The sequence below is a fragment of the Orycteropus afer genome, unplaced genomic scaffold, assembly GCF_000298275.1.
Source record: "Orycteropus afer afer isolate SDZICR_OR568_19922 unplaced genomic scaffold, OryAfe1.0 scaffold00142, whole genome shotgun sequence".
NCBI classification, from domain to species: domain Eukaryota; kingdom Metazoa; phylum Chordata; class Mammalia; order Tubulidentata; family Orycteropodidae; genus Orycteropus; species Orycteropus afer.
In genome coordinates this window covers 4,356,615-4,378,712 of record NW_006921729.1, presented here as the reverse complement: position 1 = coordinate 4,378,712, position 22,098 = coordinate 4,356,615, and the positions used below count along the sequence as shown (strand labels likewise).

Sequence of the window (22,098 nt, the reverse complement as noted above, 5' to 3'; positions counted from 1 at the left end):
GTTAATTGGTTTCCCTTTTCTTTGTTGAAGAGGGTCTGTGCAGTCCTTCTGCCTAGTCTGCCATCTTGCCGGAACTCCAAGATAACGTAACATTTTTAATAAGCCCAGAGAAAGACTGCCTGACTTGCATACAAACAAGAATAAATGCAATTGTTTTCTCCTTTGTTATCCACAAATAGCCAGGATAGTAGGACAACTTATATCTTCTTTGACTGAGATTTAAGAACTCATAGTACTATCAATGACTTCTCTCTGTTTATCCTCTATTTCTATCCTTGTTGTTCATGCTATGAAGAAAGAAAGTTTTCTGCTTTCTTTTATGTTTACAAAAATCAGAATCCAGATGAGTTTTCCCACACTTGGGCAGCCTATTTTTTTCTTTTTTTTTTTATGTGGTGCAACTTGCATTTTTTGTTCATATATATATATATATATATATATAAATGCATTTTATTGAAATATAATTTATGTACAGTGAAATACACAAAACTAAAGTGACATGGGTCAATGTATTTCTTTCTTTTTTTTGGCAGTGTTCTCTCCTCTCCCCTCCCACCCTTGGCAATCAACAAAGAAAGTTTCCCTCCATATAAAAAACCTTTCCTTGACCCTCCACAGTAACAAACTAATACTATATTTGTCCTTCTGTGACTGACTTATTTCACTCAGCTTAATATCCTCCAGGTTCATCCATATTATGCAGTGTTTTGCAGACTCTACATTATTCTTTAGTGCTATATAGCATTCCATCACGTGTATGTACCAAAGTTTGGTCACCCACTCTTCTGCTTTAAATCTTAGAGATAAGTCCCTTACCAGCTATGTAATTATTGGCAAATATGAATCTGTCATATTTTTTTTACATGCTTTTTCATGGAATTGACTGTTTTGTTTCATATAATTTTCTATGCTGAACTCATTTTGTTTATGAATCATGTTATCACTTCCTTCATTGCAATTGTTTTAGTATTTGCTGAATATATGCTGGTCCTCTTTTTGATATAGAGGTTTATCATTTTTCTTTGAGGTTACCTTGTGATTTATAGTTTTCTTCCCAAGTTTAGGACAGTCCATTCTATCTTATAGTTGCCTTGACTTCCCTACCATCTGGAAGTTCTGTAACTACACAGTTTTTTGGTTGTAGTTGTCCTCATTTGTCAAATGATGTCTCTGATTCCCTGTTTACAATCTTATAGGCTTCTTTACTTTGGACACTTCCATAGCTGGGTTGGTTTCTGGGTTATGTCATCACGTGTGTTAATTGTCAATTGTTGTTTACTATTGTTGGTTCTCTGTCTAAAGGGCACCCTTTAGCATCTCTTGTAAGGCTGGTCTTGTTTTAACAAATTCCCTTAATTTCTGCTTATCTGGAAATGTCCTAATTTCACCATCATATTTGAGGCACAATTTTGCTGGGTACACAATTCTTAGTTGGAAATTTTTCTCTTTCAGGATCTCATATATACCATCCCATTGTCTTCTCACCTGCATGGTTTCTGCTGAGAAATCCGAGCTTAGTCTTATTGGTTGTCTCTTGCAGGTAACTTCCTTTTTCCCATGCTGCTCTCATGATTCTTTGTCTTTGGTTTTGGTAAGTTTGATGATGATATGTCTAGGTGATTTTCTTTTGGGGTCTATCCTGTTTGGGGTTTGTTGGACTTCCTGAATGGATATATTCTCATCTTTCATCATACCAGGAAAATTCTCTTCCAACAAACCTTCAACAATTTTCTCTGTGGTTTTATTTGTCTCTTCCTGTTCTGGAATTCCAATTACACATAGGTTATTACTTTTGATGATATCCTACATGAACCTTAGGCTTTTTCATTTTGTTTTGATCTTTCTTCTGATTTATCCCTTTCCAAAGAGTGTTCAGGTATTTGCCCTCAATTCTCCTAATTCTGTCTTCCATTGATTCAATTCTGCTCCTTTGCCCATTCAATTTCTAATCTATTTCTGAAAATTTAGCATTAATCTGGAATTTCTGTGTGTAGATTTTGTATCATTTCTAATTTTTCATTTATTTTGTTATTTTGTTCTTGTATTGTCTTTTGAAACTGTTCTAGGGTTTTCCCTGCGTTTTCTTTGATCTGTCTCTCAATTCATTGAAGATACCTAAATATAATTCTTTTGAATCTCTTATCAGGGAGTTCCAATGCTGTGTCTTCCTCAGGGATGTGTTTTGGGTCCGTATCCTGGTCCCTTGTTTCTCCTGCTTTATCTTGCTTCTTTGTGTGGACAGTGATGCTCTGCTGTCTCTGAAGCACTGTGTTTATATTTAATTGGTGATTGCGTGTTGGAGTGACTTGCCACAATTTTTGTTTTATTTTGTTTTTAAGTTATCTACGCAAGCAGGGTACTGTGCTCCTCTATTCACTAGTTGACAGCACTTATACATTCACCACCTGTCTCCTTTCCTGTTGTCAGCCTCTTGTATGTCCCTGCCGACCTTGGCAAACAGAGCCTATTCTTAGGTCTCTGGAATCCAAATGAGAATGCTATAACTTTAAAATCCAAAATGGTTGCCATTTGTAAAGACTCAAATCAGCTGCGCCCTTGGTCACTTTAAATATCCAAAATGGCCACAATCTGTAAACATTAAAAATGGCTGCACCCTCAGTCACTTTAAATATCCAAAATGGCTGCTGCACGAAAATAATCAAAATGGCTGTACCCTCTGGACAGCAGAAAGTCAACAGCTCAGGTTGTCTCTCTCCTTGCTGTTTCCCCTCCTAGTCATATGCCACCAGCGCAGTCATCCCTGTAGCCCTTGGTGACCCGGGCTGATCTTTATCATTTCTCAGTTCCCAACACCACTTGGAAATATTCAGGCTGCTGGTCCTGTCAGAGTAGCTGACAGTCCGCAGCTCCGACTGTCTCTGTACTCACTGTTTTCGTTCAGGTTTTTCCGCTAGTTGGTGCTTAATCCACTTCTATATAGTTCCTTTCAAAGCTCAGGGCTCTAGGATTATCTTCTGTTATCTGTCAACTGCTTTTTCTTTTCTTTGTTGAAGAGGGTCTGTGTCCCTTCTCTGCCTATTCCTCCATCTTACTGGAAATTAGGCAGCCTATTTTCATATGAAGTTTCATGAAAAGCTGAACTGACACTTATTGGGCAACAGTACCTATTCTAAGCACACCAAATGCTCATCTTGGCTGCTGACAAGGAAGTCTGAAACACTTCATTTTGACCGTTACCTTAATTTTAGTATGGGCCTTAGGATGACATCTGTATTCATAGGCTTTCAGACTTTTGTTACTGTCCAAAAGCATGCTGAGTCTTAGAGGCATACCGAGTATTTGCTACTGCTGTCTGATAGGTCTATGATAACAAACTACATGTTTTATAAACCTCTGCTAGGTGTATATAATTGCTCACTTACCCATTTATTTACTGTAGACTTAGTTGTTGCAACCCAGATTGCAGGAGGGGGGTCAGCTGATCTATCAAGCTCCATCTGAAAACAAAGTATAAAAATGTTGCTTTGTGAAATCTCCACTCTTCTGAGCTGCCAGAACTAGCTACATATTATTAAATACAAATTCTTTCATTCAACATTTTTGTTAAATGGCATCTTTTAAAAACTGGAGATGCACACAAGAATGAGAGGGGTTTCTTTGTTAAAGGAATTCACAGCCCTGTAAGAGTATAACTTCTCACCAAAAACAGCAGTACAGTTTTAAGTGTCCTTACTTGAAGCAACCTAAATGGGTACAATAAAAAGGATAAACACTTTCCATGCTGTTTTTGCTATTTTGGTTTTTACATTCTTTCTTTAATAACAAGGAAATGTAATCTTTTCTTCTTTGAAATGTTTATAGTGAAAACCTTCTAAAAACATAGCAAAAGTAAAAAGGTACCTTGTAATTCACCCCCCTTACCTGATACCTAGGAGCTCTGGTAGCATAGTGCCTAAGGCACTTGACTGCTAACCAGAAGGCCAGAGGTTCAAATCCACCAGCCACTCCTCGAAAGGAAGGTTGGGCAATCTACTTCTGTAATGATACTGTCTCGGAAACCCAAGGAGGGGTTCACTATGAGTTGGATCCGACCCGATGGAACAAAACACCACCACCACCTGATACCTGTGAACAGTTTAGTATGTATTTTTCCATATTTTTAAAATATTGTATATGTTAAAATACACATACGGGCAGCCCGGATTATAAACGAGTTCTGTTCCTAAGTCTGTCTTTAAGTCTAAATTGCATGTAAGTACACTTTGTATCTAAGATCAGTTAGTGAAACATTTGTCTTAGTATATCAAGTACCTTTCTTTGAATAAAAAACATTAAAGAAACACTTCCAGATACAGTTAAACATCTTTAACACAATAATATAATGTTTTGACATACATCACAAAGTACTGCCTGTTTGTTATTACGAACTATTGTATATGCCCCAAAATTTCAATGTCATAGGCTTTATGGAGGTTTGTTTGCACCTACAAGTTGTATGTAAGGGTTGTACTTATTAACTGGATGGTAACTGCTTATATACTAATATACATACATAAGGAGCTCTGGTGGTGTAGTAGTTAAGATGTTGAGCTGCTAACCAAAAGGTCAGTGGTTTGAATGCACCAGCTGTTCTACAGAAGAAAAACAAGGCAGTCTGCTTCCATAAAGATTTACAGCCTTGGAAACCCAATGGGCGTCACTATGAGTCAGATCTGAATCGGTGGCAGTGAGTCTGTTTTTTGGTTTTATATTATGCAAGTGGAATCACTCTGCATACATCCACTATTCTTCCTGCACCAAAAGAATGTAGGTTCAGAGGGGTAGGCCAGGGCTGGATTTCCATCTAGCAGGAATTCTTCTGAATTTAAAGTCATGTTCCTCATAACACACAGTTATGTTTGTGCCTGAGTTCTTTTAGTTTTTTTCCTCCACAGTTTAAAGGTCCTTGCAGCTTCAAGGTTGGCAGTTCAAATCCACCAGCCACTCCCACAGAAGGAAGACTGGACAATCTACTTTCATAAAGATTTACTGCCTTGGAAACCCAAAGGGGGTTGCTATGAGTAGAAATTGACTTGATGGCAGTGGGTTGGGTTTGGTTTGGCAGCTTCAGGACTCATAGTGAGCAATGTCTGTTCTCACCTTGTCTGTCCCCATCAGCCTGCTTCCTGCAAACATACTAGGTTGTATGATTACTAATTCAGAGCCTCAACTCTCCTGCTTTTCTAAAGGGTTACTTTAGAGTTAGCTTTTTTCCTTAGTGTGTGTCATCTATTTTAAAGACGTCTACTGGCTCACTTTTGTCTGCACTCTTAGGCATCCTCTCAGTTGGTTGATTTGACCTCCATACCTTTTATCAGTCCATTCTCCTATGCTGTGGTCTGGGGTTTCAGATGTCAGTTTCACAGATGATTAGTATTTGCAATTATGTTTCTTGTTTTCAGATGATTTCCAAGAAATCACCCATTTTAAATTTGGAAATCTCTTCACTGGCATTTTAATGTACAATTCCTTGATTATCACTGAGGTTGGGCATCTGGGCAGATTTTCACTGGCCATTTTTTAGACTAGGTTTCACATATGGATGGTGACTGAAGACTTCCTTAAGTGCCCTTCCACTCACATCATAGGTTGTGATTATCAGGAGAACTATGGGACAGTGATGACTTGCAGTATGAACCAGCTCAGTCCCTTGTCTCCTTCAGAAGCACTCTTCTCCATCCTTATTCTTTAGGTAGTATACACATTTCCTGTCCACGTTCTGCTCTGCTATTTGCTCACAGATGACTTTAACTGTTCAAATTTCTCCTCCTAGGGACAGGTTAGGAAAGCCAGACAACCTCAGGAACATACATGGGACAATCTTACTAGAATTCACCAGTGGAAGAGCCTGTGTCACTAAAGGACCCTTCTTCTACAGATAACTTAACAGATTTTGCTGTATTTGGCTAATATGCATAGCAGCCTGAATTATAAAACTGAAATATGTGACTTACCTTGAGAACCGGTGCCTTTTCTTCACAAATTAGTACCCGAATGTCAGGGTTTCTTAGGTCTGTACAGTAAATCTTCCTGTCTCTTCCTCCAGAATACACGTGTGTGAAGGTATCACTGACTTGCAGAGCCCATACACCTTCATCATGAACTCGGTACGTTGCTATACATCTCTGCTGGCCAAGGGACCAAAGGCGAATAGTCCCATCAGAACTGCCGGAAAGGCACTGGGAACAAAGGAAGTTAAGGTTAAGAGACCTGCCAAAAAATTCCTACTTGTACTTGCCTGCTGTGCTTTGCACTTGGCCTCTCCGCTGATTCCACACGTCAAACATATAAACTTCTAACAACTGGTACTTCTGCTTCTAATAAAGGCTTCTGACAAACATGCACCCCACACTGAAATGACCAACGGCTACAGTATGTGCACGCTCAAATAGGGGGACCCTGGGAGCAAAACTGCCTTTGTCCTCTACTTGGCCACCTGCTGATTATTAGTAAATCCTGCAGGCAAATCTTAATTACGTTAGCTACTACTAAGGGAGACTGAGTTTGAAAGTAGCTAAAAAGCTAAGGTTGAATTCTCACTAGGCCTGTGGTTCTCAAAGTGTGATCCCCACAGTATCAACATCTCCTGGGAACTTGTTAAAAACTTAAGCTCTCAGGCAGAAACGTGGGGGAAAAGAGGTTGTGTGATCCCTTAGATCCTAGACCATGCATCTAGAGTAGGTCAAAGTTTTTGGGCACTTGGTAATTGGCAGCCATTAAGCAACTCAAAGCAGATAAGGAAGGCAGAGAGGATGGGGTAGAAATCTTCATCTGTTTTAACAGGCTCTCCAGATGATTCTGATGCACACTAAGTTTGAGAAGCACTGCACTAGACCAGTAAGCATTTCTGAGTCCTCGGTCACACTTCCTCCTTACCCCTTCATTCGTGGCTCTGGGTTCCTGATGGCCTGCCAGGTCTCTCAGATTCTACTGACTGGAGCCAGAAAAAGATGACTGCATTGCAGGTTTACCACTCACAGTGTTCATCTTGGACATGTCCTCTACAAGCCTCAAGTTCAACATCTATTAATATAAACTACGGACCCTCAGCAGTCACAGAGTTAATATTTGCAATTTTGACAATTTCTGATGGTGCAGGAGTGTCAACTACATAGCAGTATCTAACGTTGCTGGCACACAAATCAGGACCAAACACACTGTGAGTCTGGCAAAAACAGACTGAACCAGCCACCCCAACCCTGCACTCAGCATGCTTGGTGTTCTCTACCAGTTACCAAGGTAACTTGCAGAAGAGGACAGAAATATTGTTTCTTTCAGGAAAAATGGCCCTGAGGAGAAAGCAATTGCTGGACTAATGTATTAAATTAAGTAGGCAAAGAGCTTTAAAGAAGAGAAGATAGCTGTGGGCTTGTAGGTATGGAAGGTGTATCAATACATAAGTCCTCTCAGAATGTTAAGGATGTACTGGCCTGCCCTGTGACCTGAAAGGGCTTTTAGAACTCTAGATATTGTTATTCAAATGAACGCATACTAGGAGATTCTCCACACAAGCTGACAAGAACATAAGTGGCTTAATCATGGATATCACTTAGTTCACAGGGGAACCAAGAAATTAACCAACAAAGCAACTATCAGGAGTAAGGATATAAGCAGACCTTCTTGAGTGTTTTGGGGATGGTCATGCATACACAATTGTAACAGCCAATAGAGAGTAGTCAAGTGCCAAGGTAAGTCCACAGGGCAAGGAGTGGCCTGATGCACTGAGACCTCTGGACCCATAAATTAGGGTGAACAGGACTTGTAAACCAGAAAAATCCTGTAAAACACAAGCACATGACCGACTCAGATAAAAATGGCTGGTGGCTATGCTCAGTAATGTCAGCACCAAATCAAAACAACTGCAGTGGTGACAGAGCTACTTATAAGTAGAAGGCCCTTGAGAAGAACCTCAAAGAGTGAGATTTGCCAAATAAGAATCTCACTGTACAAAAAAGGAAGTGAGGCAATCAACTGATGTCCATGCGATTTACTGGCCTATTATAAATACCGTACCACCGGTCTCTGAGTAAAATATCATAAGACCCTACATTACAGCTTATAAAGCAACTCTGCAGGATGCAATATATACTCTGGTCCAGGAAATTATGTCTGGTAACGGTCTCTTCTACAGTACATAAGCTCAAGAACCAGTAAGTCAAAGTTTCTCCCCACCCCTTATCCCAAATGAATAGCTCTTTAAATTATAGTTGTTTTGTTTATAAATTCCCTAACATAAGCATGCTGTGTTAAATTTGCCTGAGTAAGAATAATGAATAAGAAAAATGGATTGTGTCAAAATTAGAGGAGAAATGATACCAGCTTAATTATGCATTCTAAGACAGGCAGCTTCTGAAGTTGTGCTACATCACTGCCTCTGCCTATGGCATATGCAGCTGACTCTGGGTGGAATGACTTTGCGACTATATATATGATATTTAAATGATCTTAGATAGAAACACATTCATTACTGTATATAGAGAAAACAAGGCCCAGCTTTACAAAGTCTGCAGGCCCACAGCCATCTTCCAGATACCATCTTGCCCTCAGCCCCTACTTAAGGGCAGTCACATGGAGACAATGTGATCCAGTCCAATCTTGGACAAAACTAAATGAACAAGGGTTAGGCAACCATCTCAGATAGAGCCTTGCAGCTACACTGCAAAACAATGAGAAGCTCACTATAGGGGGCTTCTTAAACTCACATGAAAATGGGGTTGTAAAGGAACTCAAGAGCTCTAGAAAATGCCCTGGTTCATAGACAACAATATACTTATTACTTCTAATCTTCTAACTGTACAAAATACTCACTGTGATTCATACTGTGCAGATGAGCAAACTAAGGACTAGTAAAGTCCTCTCCCCAAGGCCACCCATTACATTAACACTGAAATCCTTTTACATCTCTGAAGACCCCCAAAGTCCTCGCCAAGCCTCTGTTCTTCAGATTCTGAAAAACGATTTTCTTCTTTTGGCTAGTTTTTCAAACTTTGCTTTAATCTCTTGAAACAAAGGTTTCTGTTTCACATGGTGTGTGACTGACCTTCACGAAACAGTTCAAGGCAATTTCTACCATGTAACGAAATGGAGTAACAGATGGAAGGTGTTTTATACCTCATCATCTTTCTACTCTCCTGTTTCTAACCCTATGGCAATCAATTCCAATTAGCTCTGGACTTATCACTGTCCTCTGAAAAAAATGACTAGGGGAAAGCATGGGAACATGACAGAAGAGGTAAGTCATATCATGATATGGTGCTCAGTTTTTCTTTTTCTTTCTTTTTAAATGACCTACATTGATGAGAAATTATCTTTTCCACTACTATAAAACAAATACAATCATGACTTATAATTCACAAATGTAGCTGACATAGTACTATTACATGTTCAAATGTTACCAAAGTGGTTTTCTTTGAAATGCTGACATAAAATTTATAGACTACATCCACATAATCAACTGACAGGATATGCCCTGAAGCCAGACCCACTGTGAGGAGATTTTCCACTTAATATACTGGCAAGAAGTACTGAACACCAGAGCTCCCTTCTGCTTAACACAAGGTAATATTTACTGTTTCTCTAGAAGCATCATAAGTGCATATATTCATTTGTATTAGAATTATTCTGAGAGGTCTCGCCTCATCCAGAGCAAAGAAGAAAGAAAACCAAAGACATGTGGAATTCTGTCCAAGGAACTGGCAGACCACATGATCCTCAGCCTATATGACCATGAGACCAGAAGAACTAGATGGTGCCCGGCTACCACTGTCAACCACTTGGAGGGGGATTGGTGCAGGAGATTCTGGAGAGAGTGGAAGAACAACGTGGGACAAAACTCAAAATCATAAAAAAAAAAAAAAAAAGACCAGGTTTGCTGGTCTGATAGAGCTTGGTGAGACCCCTGAGTCTATGGTCCCTAGTTACCCTTCAGGTCTAGAACTGAACTCATTCCTGTGGCTTCCAGTCGAACAATAGACAGGCATCTGGGGTGAACATTTACATCAGGTAGATACATTTCGTGGAGCAATCAATCATGGGAGAACAAAAGGGCAGTGTTTGCATAGGGCAACAGCTTAGGGCATGGGGGTACATGGGAGGGAAGGACACATGGAAAAGGTAACTACGGGGAAGAAGTGGGAAGGTAACTGTTACATCGTGGGGAATTGCAGTCAATGTATGAAACAAAATGTGTATGAACTGCTGTATGGAAAATGAATTTGTTCTGTAAACTTTCACCCAAATCACAATAAAAATTAATAATAAAAGAATTACTCTGAAAATTTCTTGTTCTGCCTTTATTTAAAAGTGATACAAATATAAAAGAGTGAAAATATGGATTTTGTATGATCAAATGAGTATTTTATGGATTTAAAAATTAGGCCACAGTTTATAATATGAGTGGCTTTTGGTTCAAAGCAAGTTATGCAATAATATACAAAGTATGGAAACTCCTACTTCATGAAATTTTTCACAGGCCTGTGGGTAAATGTCCAAATGAAAGTATTTACCTGTGTGCCATCTCTGTTCAACAGCAACGCTTTTACATTATCTGTGTGCCCTTTAAGCTTCATTAGTTTTGCACATGTTCTTGGATCCCAAACTCTTAAAACCTGAGAAATTTTAACAAAATATTACACAAACTGAGTATATACATGATCAAATTCAAACAACAGACAACTTTCATTAGCCAAATGACAACCATTAAATTCTGAGAAACAAATACCGTTTCTGCCAATGGACACCGTCTAAGGCTCCAACCTTTTCAAGTACAAGGAAACTCTTCTCATGTCACAAAATGCACAGGACTCTTCCCTCCCCATTCCTTGCCCTCCCTCTCCCCAAGAGAGTAATAAAACTATTTGTTCAAATAAAATGCTCTTTTTTAGCATTCACCAGGCAAAATCACTGTCTATATATTTAATAATTACAAGGATCAAATTACAGGCATACCTCAGAGATATTGTGGGTTCATTTCCAGACCCCCACAATAAAGCAAATACTGCAATAAAGTGAATTTTTTTATTTCCCAGTGCATATAAAAGTTTACACTTTACTGTAGTCTATTAAGTATGCAAGCATATTATGAAAAGGTCTGAAGTATTTTGAGAATTACCAAAATGGGACACTGAGACATGTAGTGAGCACATGCTGTTGGACTTGCTTGATGCCAGGTTGCCACAAACCTTCAATTAGTAAAAACAAACAAACAAAAAACATCACGCAGCATCTGTGAAGCACAATAAAGCCAAGTGCAGTAATATGAGGTATGCCTATATTTTGGTTTGTTTTCTGGTGTTCAAATACAGAGTCAACTTCAAGGTCCCTCTTACCTTCTCAGTGGACCCTGATACAATGATTGTTCCCAGTTGATTCATTGCCAGGCTATAAATGGAATCTTTGTTCCCACTTAAAGAAGAAGCTATTAAGAACAAATGGAGCTAAATGTTAACAAATCAGCTATTTAGTAGCTAATCAGCAAAGACTGCAGGTTTTATTATTCATTTTAAACAAATTTTTATGACTACTCTAAGGAAAAGGAATCTATTTACAATGGAGATAATTCTAAGCTGTCAAAATTTACATCTTCTCTGGGTTTGAATATATATAGTGAGTGCTCCATAAATATTTGAAAAATTGAATTTCAGTGCCATTTAAAAACTATCCACATAAGTATTTTCAAATGTATGTGCCAGTAAATGTAAAAAGAAAAGTCGAAATCTCACTAGTACTCAATAAAGTACAAATCAAAACAAAAATATTATTTTCACCTACCAAATCAGACAAAAAACAAAGTAATATCTGATTCTGAAAACAGTACAGTAAAATGGCACTTTCATACATGACTCATGGGAGGATAAATTGGTACAACACTTCTGGAAGGAAATCAGGCAATGTGTACCAAGAATCAAAATGTTCATGCCCTTTGATTCAGAACTCAACACTACTGAAGTGAAAAAAGTGAAAAAAGTTGTACATAAACCTGTCTATATAGTATGATCCTAATTTTACAATACAAAAACATACACACAGAGAAGTTATACAGAGTAAAGGAGCTAATTCAAGTAAAGCATTTAGAAAAGTGTCTCCTTATAGTAAATGCTCAATAAAAGTTAGCTATTAGTATTATAATCATCAGGAAAAAACCTGTATGACCTACTCTCTAAACCATTTTAAACAAGACGTTTCTGCAGCAGCTTAATCACTAAACCTGACTCTGACCCTCTGACAATCCTTGCTTTTATTTTTTTCCTTGCTTCCTCCCATTAGTGTCTCTTCGAAGGCTTATTTTATCTAGAGAGTTAGAGCTGAATCATGTACACAGCATTCAACAGGGACCAGCAACTGAATCATTGAGATAGCATATAGCTGAAAATCAGAACAAGGGAAACATAGCATTTAGATCTTCACATATTTACTGACAAACGGCACAGAATAAAATCCAAGAAATTATGAACGCTAGCCTCCCAACTTGCCCCTCTTGTCACATACTAGGTTATAAAGTAAAATTGTTTTAGCTATGTCGATGTGAGTATTCCACAGTCACGACAAACTGGATCTATGATGTAGGGTGCTAGACAGCTCAGGTCCATGTCCCGAACATAGACCTTTCAGGCCTGGCTTAATCAGAAATGTGCTCCTAAGAGTCCCCTCATAACTGGCCTATAGGACTCTAAGGTAGACTGGGATAGGTGTCAGGCCAAGTTTCAGATCAGACTTGTGTAAGTCTGATCTGAGAGTCTGGGATCTCTTAGTTGACAAAGCATCCATGCTCTTAAGCTGCTGTGAATGTCTCTGAATTGCCTTTAGAAGCACCCTAGCCTCCCTGGATTCTTCTAAAATTGGCTGGATTCTCTCTGAAAGGGACCTTCTAAATCGGCACTGAAAACCTTTCTTTCCTCCGGGGCATTTTCTATCTTGGTGATTTACTCAAAGGCTCTTAATACATAGTAACACTTTTAAAAGCCCAAAACTGCCTACTTTGTCAGGTAATCACCACTTCCATCAACAATATCTGCTTAGTGTGTGGCTTTGGGCCAGGTAATGCCATAGGAGATACAACGTAGTAGTAAGACAGACTCTTCCATCCTGCAGGAACTCACACTTCAGCTAAGGAGCTAAGACATGCACGTGTACAAAAATAACCAGCTTACACCTGGAGAAATTACAATTTTTAGACCACAGTGAGGAGCTAGCCCCTTGTTCAACCACATACTTGGGGGTTAGAATGCTGTGGGAGTAGCACTTGCAAAATATGAAACACTATCTCAATGCAAACCTATCAGAGATGTTTTATAAACCATCCTGTTTTTATGTCAACTTGGATCATTTTCAAAGAAATTTTTTTCAAGCACCTTACTTGTGACAGTGTTATTTGAGGCAGTCAATGCTGTTAGAGTATTCACATCCCATAGGAATATCTGTCTGTCCAACCCAGCCGATGCTACCAGTTCTTTATCCTTGGCATATGCTAAGGCTTTTACATAATCCTGTAATAGAACAGACATACTATGATCTATTTTGTAGACCGATAAGAAAATGAGCCACCTAAAGTACTGGGATCTCAGTATTAAGCTAAAGACACTAAGAACTATGGGAGCTCTTTTACCTTATGTGTCCTTAATGTTGACATGCAAAATCCCTTATGCGCATTCCATACTTTGACTGTCGTATCAGAAGAAGCAGATATTACTAGAAAAGGCAAACGATTAACACCTTAGTATGACTTATAACTACTTTAAAGCTTTATTAATATTAATGTGGCATCATTTCAAGCTAATGTTCACATACATGCACACATACACACAAACTATTCATCCACAATATTATTTCAAACATATTTTTTAAGAAAAATTTCTGTAAATTTTTCATACTTTAATTTTTTACATACTATAAAACCTAGAAGTTGAGCTTATCAAAATTAGAAGACAAAATATTAATAAGGCTTAAAGAAGAATACATACTATAAGTCTACTTACATATACTCAAAAGCAGGTAAAACTAAACAATGTTGCTCAGAAGTCAGGAAAGCAGTTACCTTTGGGAAAGGGGTAGTGAGCCAAAGTGGGGCACAAGGGGACATCTGGTAATATTTTGTTTCTTGATTGTGTCTGTTACAAAGGGATGTTCACTTTGCGAAAATTTATTGAGCTATACTTCTAAGATTTGTGTGCTTTTCTGTAGGTATGCTATACTTCAGTTTTAAAATCTGTTTAAAAGGGAAAAATATATCAAATTGAATTAAAAACTTCCAGAAACCCAATAATCCAAAGAAATACTTACATGTTTTCCCATTACAACAGAGTACGATGTCGTTTACCCAATCGGTGTGGTGTTCCATAGATGCTATGTATGGATCTTGCTGGAATTGAAAGAAAATCACAAGAGTGCTTTAAGTTTATATTAGAGGATAAAACATAATATATGTGATAAAAAACCAGTTGCTGTTGAGCCAATTATAACATATGGCTAGCCTATGTTCATCAGAGTAAAACTGTGCTCCATAATGTTTCCAAAGGCTGATTTTCTGTAAGCAGACGGTCAGGCCTTTCCTCTGAGATGCCTCTGCATGAACTCAAACTTCTAACCTTTTGGTTAACAGCCAAGTACATTAAATGTTTGTACCACAACATACGACACTTTTATATTCCTCAATTAACATAATACATTGTTCTAAAGTCTTAAAATTAACAAGTGAATTGAGGGTATAATTTCACCAAACTGGTTAGGATGCTTCCAGATAACTGATCTAAATGGAAGTTTTTTTTCCAGGTCAGTTTTATTATTAACTATGAGTGAGAATGCACTTGACAGCACCCAACAACAATAGTTTCTAGGACAACTGCTTAATTTCTGTGCACTGCAGTAGTAAAGGCAACAAGCTTGCGGCTAGGCATTATGGGTGACATGAAATGCTCTAAGAGGTTTACTAAAAAGCATAGACTTGACTGAATCTGCAGGCTGGGGGTATGTGAGTAAGTGGTAGTAAAGGCCCATAACACAGGAGCAGAAGTGAGTCTCAAGAGTGTCCCCAGCAGCCTGGCCTGACTGTAGAGTGAAATGAACACTTTTCTTTTACCTCCTCCTGCTGTTTAGTTTCTGAATTAAATGTTCCTCTCATGGTATCTATAGTCCTTCAGAGAAGGCAAGGGCCAAAGGAGTACTGACTACCTGTATCACCATTTCACTGCAGTAACACGAGAGTTCTTCCATTCCTCTCAGCTGGCTTGAACAGGAGAGGTCTTTTTAAAAAAGAATATTTAGTACATTCTACACCTAAGAAGGGAGCTCTGGTAGCATAGTGGTTAAAGCACTTGACTGCTAACCAGAAGGTTGGCGGTTCAAACCCACTGGCCACTCCTCGGAAGGAAGGTTGGGCAATCCTACTTCCGTAGTGATACTGCCTCGGAAACCCAAGGAGGGGTCTATATGAGTCGGGGCCGACTCGACGGCACATAACACCACCACCACCTAAGAAAGGCAAGTTGTAGACACTTCATGGGCAAAGAGAACAGCTCTCTGCAAGTCTCAAAAACTGTGCTAGTCAATCTTGGCATAAAATGAAGATCAGAAAAATCTTGTCTGAGGGCAGGATAGGAAGCTTTCCAGATTCTTCCAGGTTGGTTCTTATGAGTGTTTGAAATACTGTTAATTCCCAGAAAGGTGACATCCCAAATCAAATATTAGTACCAAAAAGCATTTCAAAGCCAAACATAAATGTCTTTCATACTTTTCATGTTTTTGATATTGGGCCACTACGGTTTTCATTATTTAAAGAATTCAAAGCCTGCTGGGCCAAAGCCCAGCAACAATGTAAAGTAGTGGTTCTTTTCCTGGACTAAACATCAGACTTCTAGAGCTTGCTAAAAATAAATCAAATTTTAAAGAAATACAAGGTCTAGCACCAGGGTTTTAGAATTAGAGTAGGTTCTAATCTTCTGTCACTTACTAGCCATTTAATCATGGACCTCTCTGAACCTGTCTTCCTGTCTACGACAATGGATCATAACAGCTTCATTGAAGGATTACTGTAAGACTTAAATCAACAAACCAAAACAAACCATGGCAAATTTAACAAAGGAAAAGGAGAAGATGCAAACAACGCAAATAAAAAATGAAATGGGTGATGTTCCAACAGAACCAACCAAAATGAAAAGGATAATATCAGGATACTATGAAGAACTTTGAGAACAAAATACTGCCCAGATCTGCACCATGCTCACAAACCTTGCTATCTTTGAGGGCTTCGTTGCAGCCACTGTTGTCAATCCATCTTGTTGAGGGTCTTCCCCTTTTTCCCTGACTTTCCACTTTACCAAGCACAATATTCTTCCCCAGGGTCTGGTCCCCTCTGACAACATGACCAAAGTAGCTGAGACGAAGTTTCGCCATTTTTGCTTCCAAGAAGCATCTGGCTGCACTTTTTCCAGGACAGATTTGTTCACCCTGGCAGTCCACAGTATTTTCTGTATTCTTCACCAACACAATTCAAAGGCATCAATTTTTCTTTGGTCTTCCTTACTCATTGTCCAGCTTTCACATGCATATGAGGCTACAGAAAATATCGTGGCTTGGTTAGGTGAATCTTAGTCTTCAAAGTGACATTTTCACTCTTGAACAATTTAAAGAGGTTTTTTGCAGAAGATTTGCAGTAAGATGTCTGATTTCCTGACTGCTGCTTCCATGGGTGTTGATTGTGGACCCAATTAAAACGAAATATTTAACAACTTCAACCTTCTCCATTTATTGTGATGTTGCTTATTGGTCCAGTTGTGAGGATTTTTATTTTCTTTATGTTGAGATATTGAAGACTGTAGTCTTTGATGTTCATCAGTAAGTGCTTCAAGTCCTCTTCACTATTAGCAAGCAAAGTTGTGTCATCTGTGTATTACAGGCTGTTAAGGACTCTTCCTTCAATCCTGATGCCACATTCTTCTTCATATAGTCCTTGTTCTTATGTTATTTGCTCAGCATAAGACTGAATAAGTATGGTGAAAGGATACAACCCTGATGCACGCCCTTCCTGATTTTAAACCATGCAGTATTCCCTTGTTCTGTATGAATGACAGCCTCTTGGTCTATGTACAGGTTCCTCACCAGCACAATTAAGTGTTCTGGAATTCCCATTCTTCACAATGTTACCCATAACTTGTTATGATCCACACAGTTGAATGATCCACACAGTTGAATGCCTTTGTGTAGTCAATAAAATACAGGTAAACATCTTTCTGGTATTCTTTGCTTTCAGCCAAGATCCATCTGACAGCAGCAATGTTATCCTTGTTCCATGTCCTCTTCTGAATCCAGCTTGTGTTTCTGGAAGTTCCCTATCAACATACTGCTGCAATTGTTTTGAAATTATCTTCAAAATTTTACACGTGTGATAATATTATTCAATAATTTCCACATTCTGTTGGATTACCTTTTTCTGGAATGGGCACAAATATGGATCTCTTCCAGTTGGTTGGTCAGGTAGCTGTCTTCCAAATTTCCTGGCATAAACAAGTAAGCACCTCCAGCACTACATCCATTTGAAAACATCTCAATGGGTAAATGTCAATTCCTGGAGCCTTCTTTTTTTTGCCAATTCCTTCAGGGCAGTTTTGACTTCTTCCTCCAATACTGTTAGGCTGAAGCAAACCCAAGCCCCAATATGTCAGTTAGCAACTTCCTCCAGATGTCAGGCCCTGATGAGACAGCCTAATAAGACAACCGAAGTGACAAAACCCGCCCAGACTGGAAAGTCCCATGCAGTGACAAACTTCCTCTTGTGAAGCCCCCTCATGCTAATTAAGTACAGATCCATGCTAACAGCTAATTGGACCCCACCATTTCCTTAGTGTCCCCACTTAGGTCCTCCACAAGACTATAAACCCTACCCTCCCCAGCCAGGCGGTGCGACTTCTCGGGCCTCTCTTAGGGACCCGTGAACCTCGCCCGGGCCCCTCTCAGGGACCTGTAAACCTCACCTGGAAACTCAGAATAAAAACTTCTCTTTAACCTCACTTTTGTGCGTCCTCTTCTCCTTACCGTGGCCTTACAAATACCACTGGTTCTTGGTCATATGCTACCTACTGAAATGGCTGAACTTCAACCAATTCTTTTTGGTACAGTGACTCTGTATGTTCCTTCCATCTCATTTTGATGCTTCCTGCATTGTCCAATACTTTGCCCATAGAATCCTTCAATATCGCAACTTGAGGCTTGAGTTTTTCTTCAGTTCTTTCAGCTTGAGAAATATCAAGTGTGTTCTTCCCTTTTTGTTTTCTAACTCCAGGTCTTTGCACATTTCATTATAACAACTGACTTTTTCTTCTCAACTCATCCTTCGAAATCTTCTGTTCAGCTAATTTTTTTTTTTTAATTGTGATTTGGGTAAAAGTTTACAGAGCAAATTCACTTTCTATACAGCAGTTCACACACAAGTTGTCTCATGACACTGACTACAATTTACCCAATGCAACAGCTCCCTTCCTACTTCCACCCCATAGTTACCTCTTCCCTGTGTCCATCCCTCCATGTACTCCTGCCCCCTGAGCTGTCTCCCTGTGCATACACAGCCTTCTATTCTCTCATGATTGACTCTCTCCAAGGAATGCATCTACCTCAGGTACATGTTCAACTCATATGCCTGTCTTTTGTTTGGCTGGAAGCTACAGGTGTGGGTTCAATTCCACACCTGAAGGGCAGCTAGAGACCACAGTCTCAGGGGTTCTACCAGGCTCTATCAGACCAGCAAACCTGGCCTCCTTTTTTTCCCCAAATGATTTTGAGTTTTGTTCCACATTGTTCTCCTTGTCTGTCCAGGATCTCTTACATAGATCCCCCTCCGAGTGGTTGACAGTGGTAGCTGGGCACCATCTAGTTCTTCTGGTCTCATACTCATATAGGCAGAGGATTTCATGGTGTACCCTTCACGAGGACTAATTGTTTCCAAGAATCTTTGGTTTTCTTCATTCTTCTTTGCTCTGGAAGACGAGAGACCCATTGTTGCATCTAGATGGCAGCTTGCAAGCTTTTAAGATCCCAGTCGCTACTCGCCAAAGTAGGAGGTGGAACAATGTTTTGTGCAGTATGTTATGCCAATTGAGCTTGACGTCCCCTGTGACTATGGTCCTGAGCCCACAGGTTCAACTACTTGGTCCCTCTGGGTAGCTGGCTGTGACCAAAAAGTAACTACAAGCTTGTCCCTTCAGCTCTACTATACCCCTGGGAATTCTTACAGAACATACAAATACACTTGTAGAACCACTGTCTGTTAACCCTATACATGGTCTTGGGTACACTCCATGCTGCACAGACATACCTAATAGTTCAGCCTGTCCACCCATCTATCCACCCGTATACCTGTGTTTGCCTTCACTGACAACGCAGTACTGTATGTGCAAAAGGGTTCATTTTTGTTGTCTGTACCTCCCATGTACCTCTCTATGTCTTCCTCTTCCTCAATGCCACCACACTGATCACTCACATTTGGTACATTGTCCTTCTCTTCATCCAAATCAACACTTATCTCTACCTATCTAACAGTGTTCCCTCCCCTCCCCTACCACCCCTGGTAACCAACAAAAAAAATTTCCTTCCATATATAAAACATTCCTTGACTTTTACAATAACAGACTAATACAATATTTATCCTATGATTGACTTATTTCACTCAGCATAATGTCCTCCAAGTTCATCCATGTTATGAGGTGTTTTGCAGATTCTACATTATTCTTTAGAGTTTCACAGTATTCCATTGTGTGTATGTACCATAGTTTGGTCATCCATTCTTCAGTTCATGGAACCTAGGTTGTTTCCAACTTTTTGCTATTGTAAACAGTGCCTGTTCAGCTCTTTTACTTGTCATTTCTTCTATTTGCTTTAGCTACTCTGCATTCAAGGGTAAGTTTCAGAGTCTTTTCTGACATTAATTTGGTCTTTTCTTCCTTTCCTGTCTTTTTAATGACCTTTTGCTTTCTTCAGGGATGGGATGTTCATGGGACAAACTTAGAGATCTTAATAAACAGCATAAGTATACTTTTGAATGTAAGTAAAAATGCACAAAAACCAGAAGACAAAATAGATGACTAGGGACCTCCTAAAAATTAGACACTAATGTCCATTAAAAGACTTCATCAAAAGAGTAAACAGAGAACCCAGACACTGGGGAAAAAATTTTGCCAATGACATAGTGATCAAGGGCTAATCCCTAAAATTTATAGAAAAATTCAACACCTTAACAACAAAAAGACAAACAATCCAATTAAAAAAGGGCAGAGGATAGAACAGAGACTCCACCAAAGAAGACATTCAGGCACCTAACACACACATGAAGAAATGTTCATGATCATTAGCCATTGGAGAGACAAAAATCAAAGTAACAATGAGATATTATCTCACCCCAGAACATTAGCAGAGTTTTAAAAAGTAGAAAATAATAAATGCTAGTGAGTATGTGGAGAGACTGGAACCCTCATGCACTAATGGTGGGACCATAAAATGGTGCAATGATTATGGCAAACAGTATGGTGTTTCCTAAAAAGCTGGAAAGAAAAATATCGTATGATTTGGCAATCCCACAAGTAAGTATATATCCTAGAGAAGTAAGAGCTGTGATATGAAGAGATACATGTACATCCATGTTCACTGCAGCACTATTCACAAGAGCAAAGAGGTAGAAACAAACTAAATGCCCATCAAAGGATGAATGGACAAACAAATGGTACATACACACAATGGAATACTACACAACATTAAAGAACAATGATGGATCTGTGAAACACCTCATAACATGGATGAACCTAGAGGACATTATTCTGAGTGAAATTAGTTAATCATAAAAAGACAAACATATATGAGACCACTATTGTAAATACTTCAGAAAAGGATTTCATGCAAAAGGAAATACCCTTTGATGGTTACTAGGAATGCGAGGGGAAGGGAGGGAAAACCACTAAGTAGAGGGCAGACACACAATAACTTGGATGAAGGGGAAGGCAGTCAGAAAAAAAAGAAGAAAACTAAAGAGATTACATAGGAGGCTATGAAGGTAGACAGAGAATGCCATTTGTCTAAAATTTACTCTAATCATAAATTAAAGGTTTAAACTCAATTCCTGTCTTACCTTGTGCTGATTTACACTCCATATTCTTATGATGGAGTCTCGACCGGCTGTGAAGAGTCTATTTAGTGCTGGATCCAGCTGCAGGGCATTGACTCCATTTCGATTGTACTTCTCCACTTCATCTCGAATAACATAGGAGACCTGACAAATATTCAACATTTGCTTTTCTGGAGTTATGAAACATGGAATAATAAAATGTAGTGTATTAATAATGGCCAATCTGAAATTCAAAATCCTGGGCTGAAAAGGACTTTATTTAATTTTAATTTTACTCTATAAAGGCTGAAGGGCTGAGGAGAAGAGACAAATTGATATTAATGATACCCTAAACCAAGATGTGGTAAAGCAGAAGGTCACAAAAATGAGGAAAACCCTCCATAATATGGAGTGGCATGGTGGCTGCAACAACAGGCTCAAACATACCAAAAGTTGTGAGAATGGCAAGGACCAGCAACGTTCTATTCTGTTACATATGAGGGTGCCGTGAGTAGAAGCCAACTTGACAGCAACCCCTCTTTGGGTTTCCGAGGTGCTATCACTATAGAAGTAGATTGCCCAACCTTCCTTCCGAGCAGTGGCTGATGGGTTTGAACCGCCAGCCTTCTGGTTAGCAGTCAAGTGCCTTAGGCACTACGCTACCAGAGCTCCCTAAGAATATTCAAAATTGAACCCACTCCTGTGGCTTCCAGCCAAACAAAAGACAGGCATATGAGGTGAACATTTACACTAGGTAGATACACTCCTTGGAGAGAACAATCTTGGGAGAACAGAAGAGCTGTGTGCACAGGGAGACAGCTCAGGGGGCAGGAGTGCATGAGAGGGAAGGACACAGGGAAGAGGTAACTAGCTGGAGGAAGAGGGAGAGGAGCTGTTTCATTGTGGGAAATTGTAGTCAATGTCATGAGACAAAGTGTATGTGAACTGCTGCATGGAAAGTAAATTTGTGCTGTAAACTTTCACAATTTAATCACAATTAAAAAAAAATATTCAAAATT

General features: G+C 39.2%; 1 protein-coding gene across 1 annotated transcript in view; it reads right to left on the bottom strand.

Annotated features, from left to right (window-relative positions):
* The window catches only part of WDR48 (WD repeat domain 48), a 40,406-nt gene extending 19,165 nt beyond the window's left edge, over positions 1 to 21,241 (bottom strand). Inside the window, exons 1-8 of the mRNA XM_007945723.2 lie at positions 21,104 to 21,241; positions 14,278 to 14,356; positions 13,604 to 13,686; positions 13,355 to 13,484; positions 11,328 to 11,416; positions 10,506 to 10,607; positions 5,955 to 6,179; positions 3,384 to 3,458 (exon numbers count right to left, since the gene is read on the bottom strand). Coding sequence (XP_007943914.2) covers positions 3,384 to 3,458; positions 5,955 to 6,179; positions 10,506 to 10,607; positions 11,328 to 11,416; positions 13,355 to 13,484; positions 13,604 to 13,686; positions 14,278 to 14,335 — 762 coding nt within the window. The 5' untranslated portion in view covers positions 14,336 to 14,356; positions 21,104 to 21,241. The remainder of the gene's footprint in view (positions 1 to 3,383; positions 3,459 to 5,954; positions 6,180 to 10,505; positions 10,608 to 11,327; positions 11,417 to 13,354; positions 13,485 to 13,603; positions 13,687 to 14,277; positions 14,357 to 21,103) is intronic.
* Positions 21,242 to 22,098: the final 857 nt, after the last annotated feature.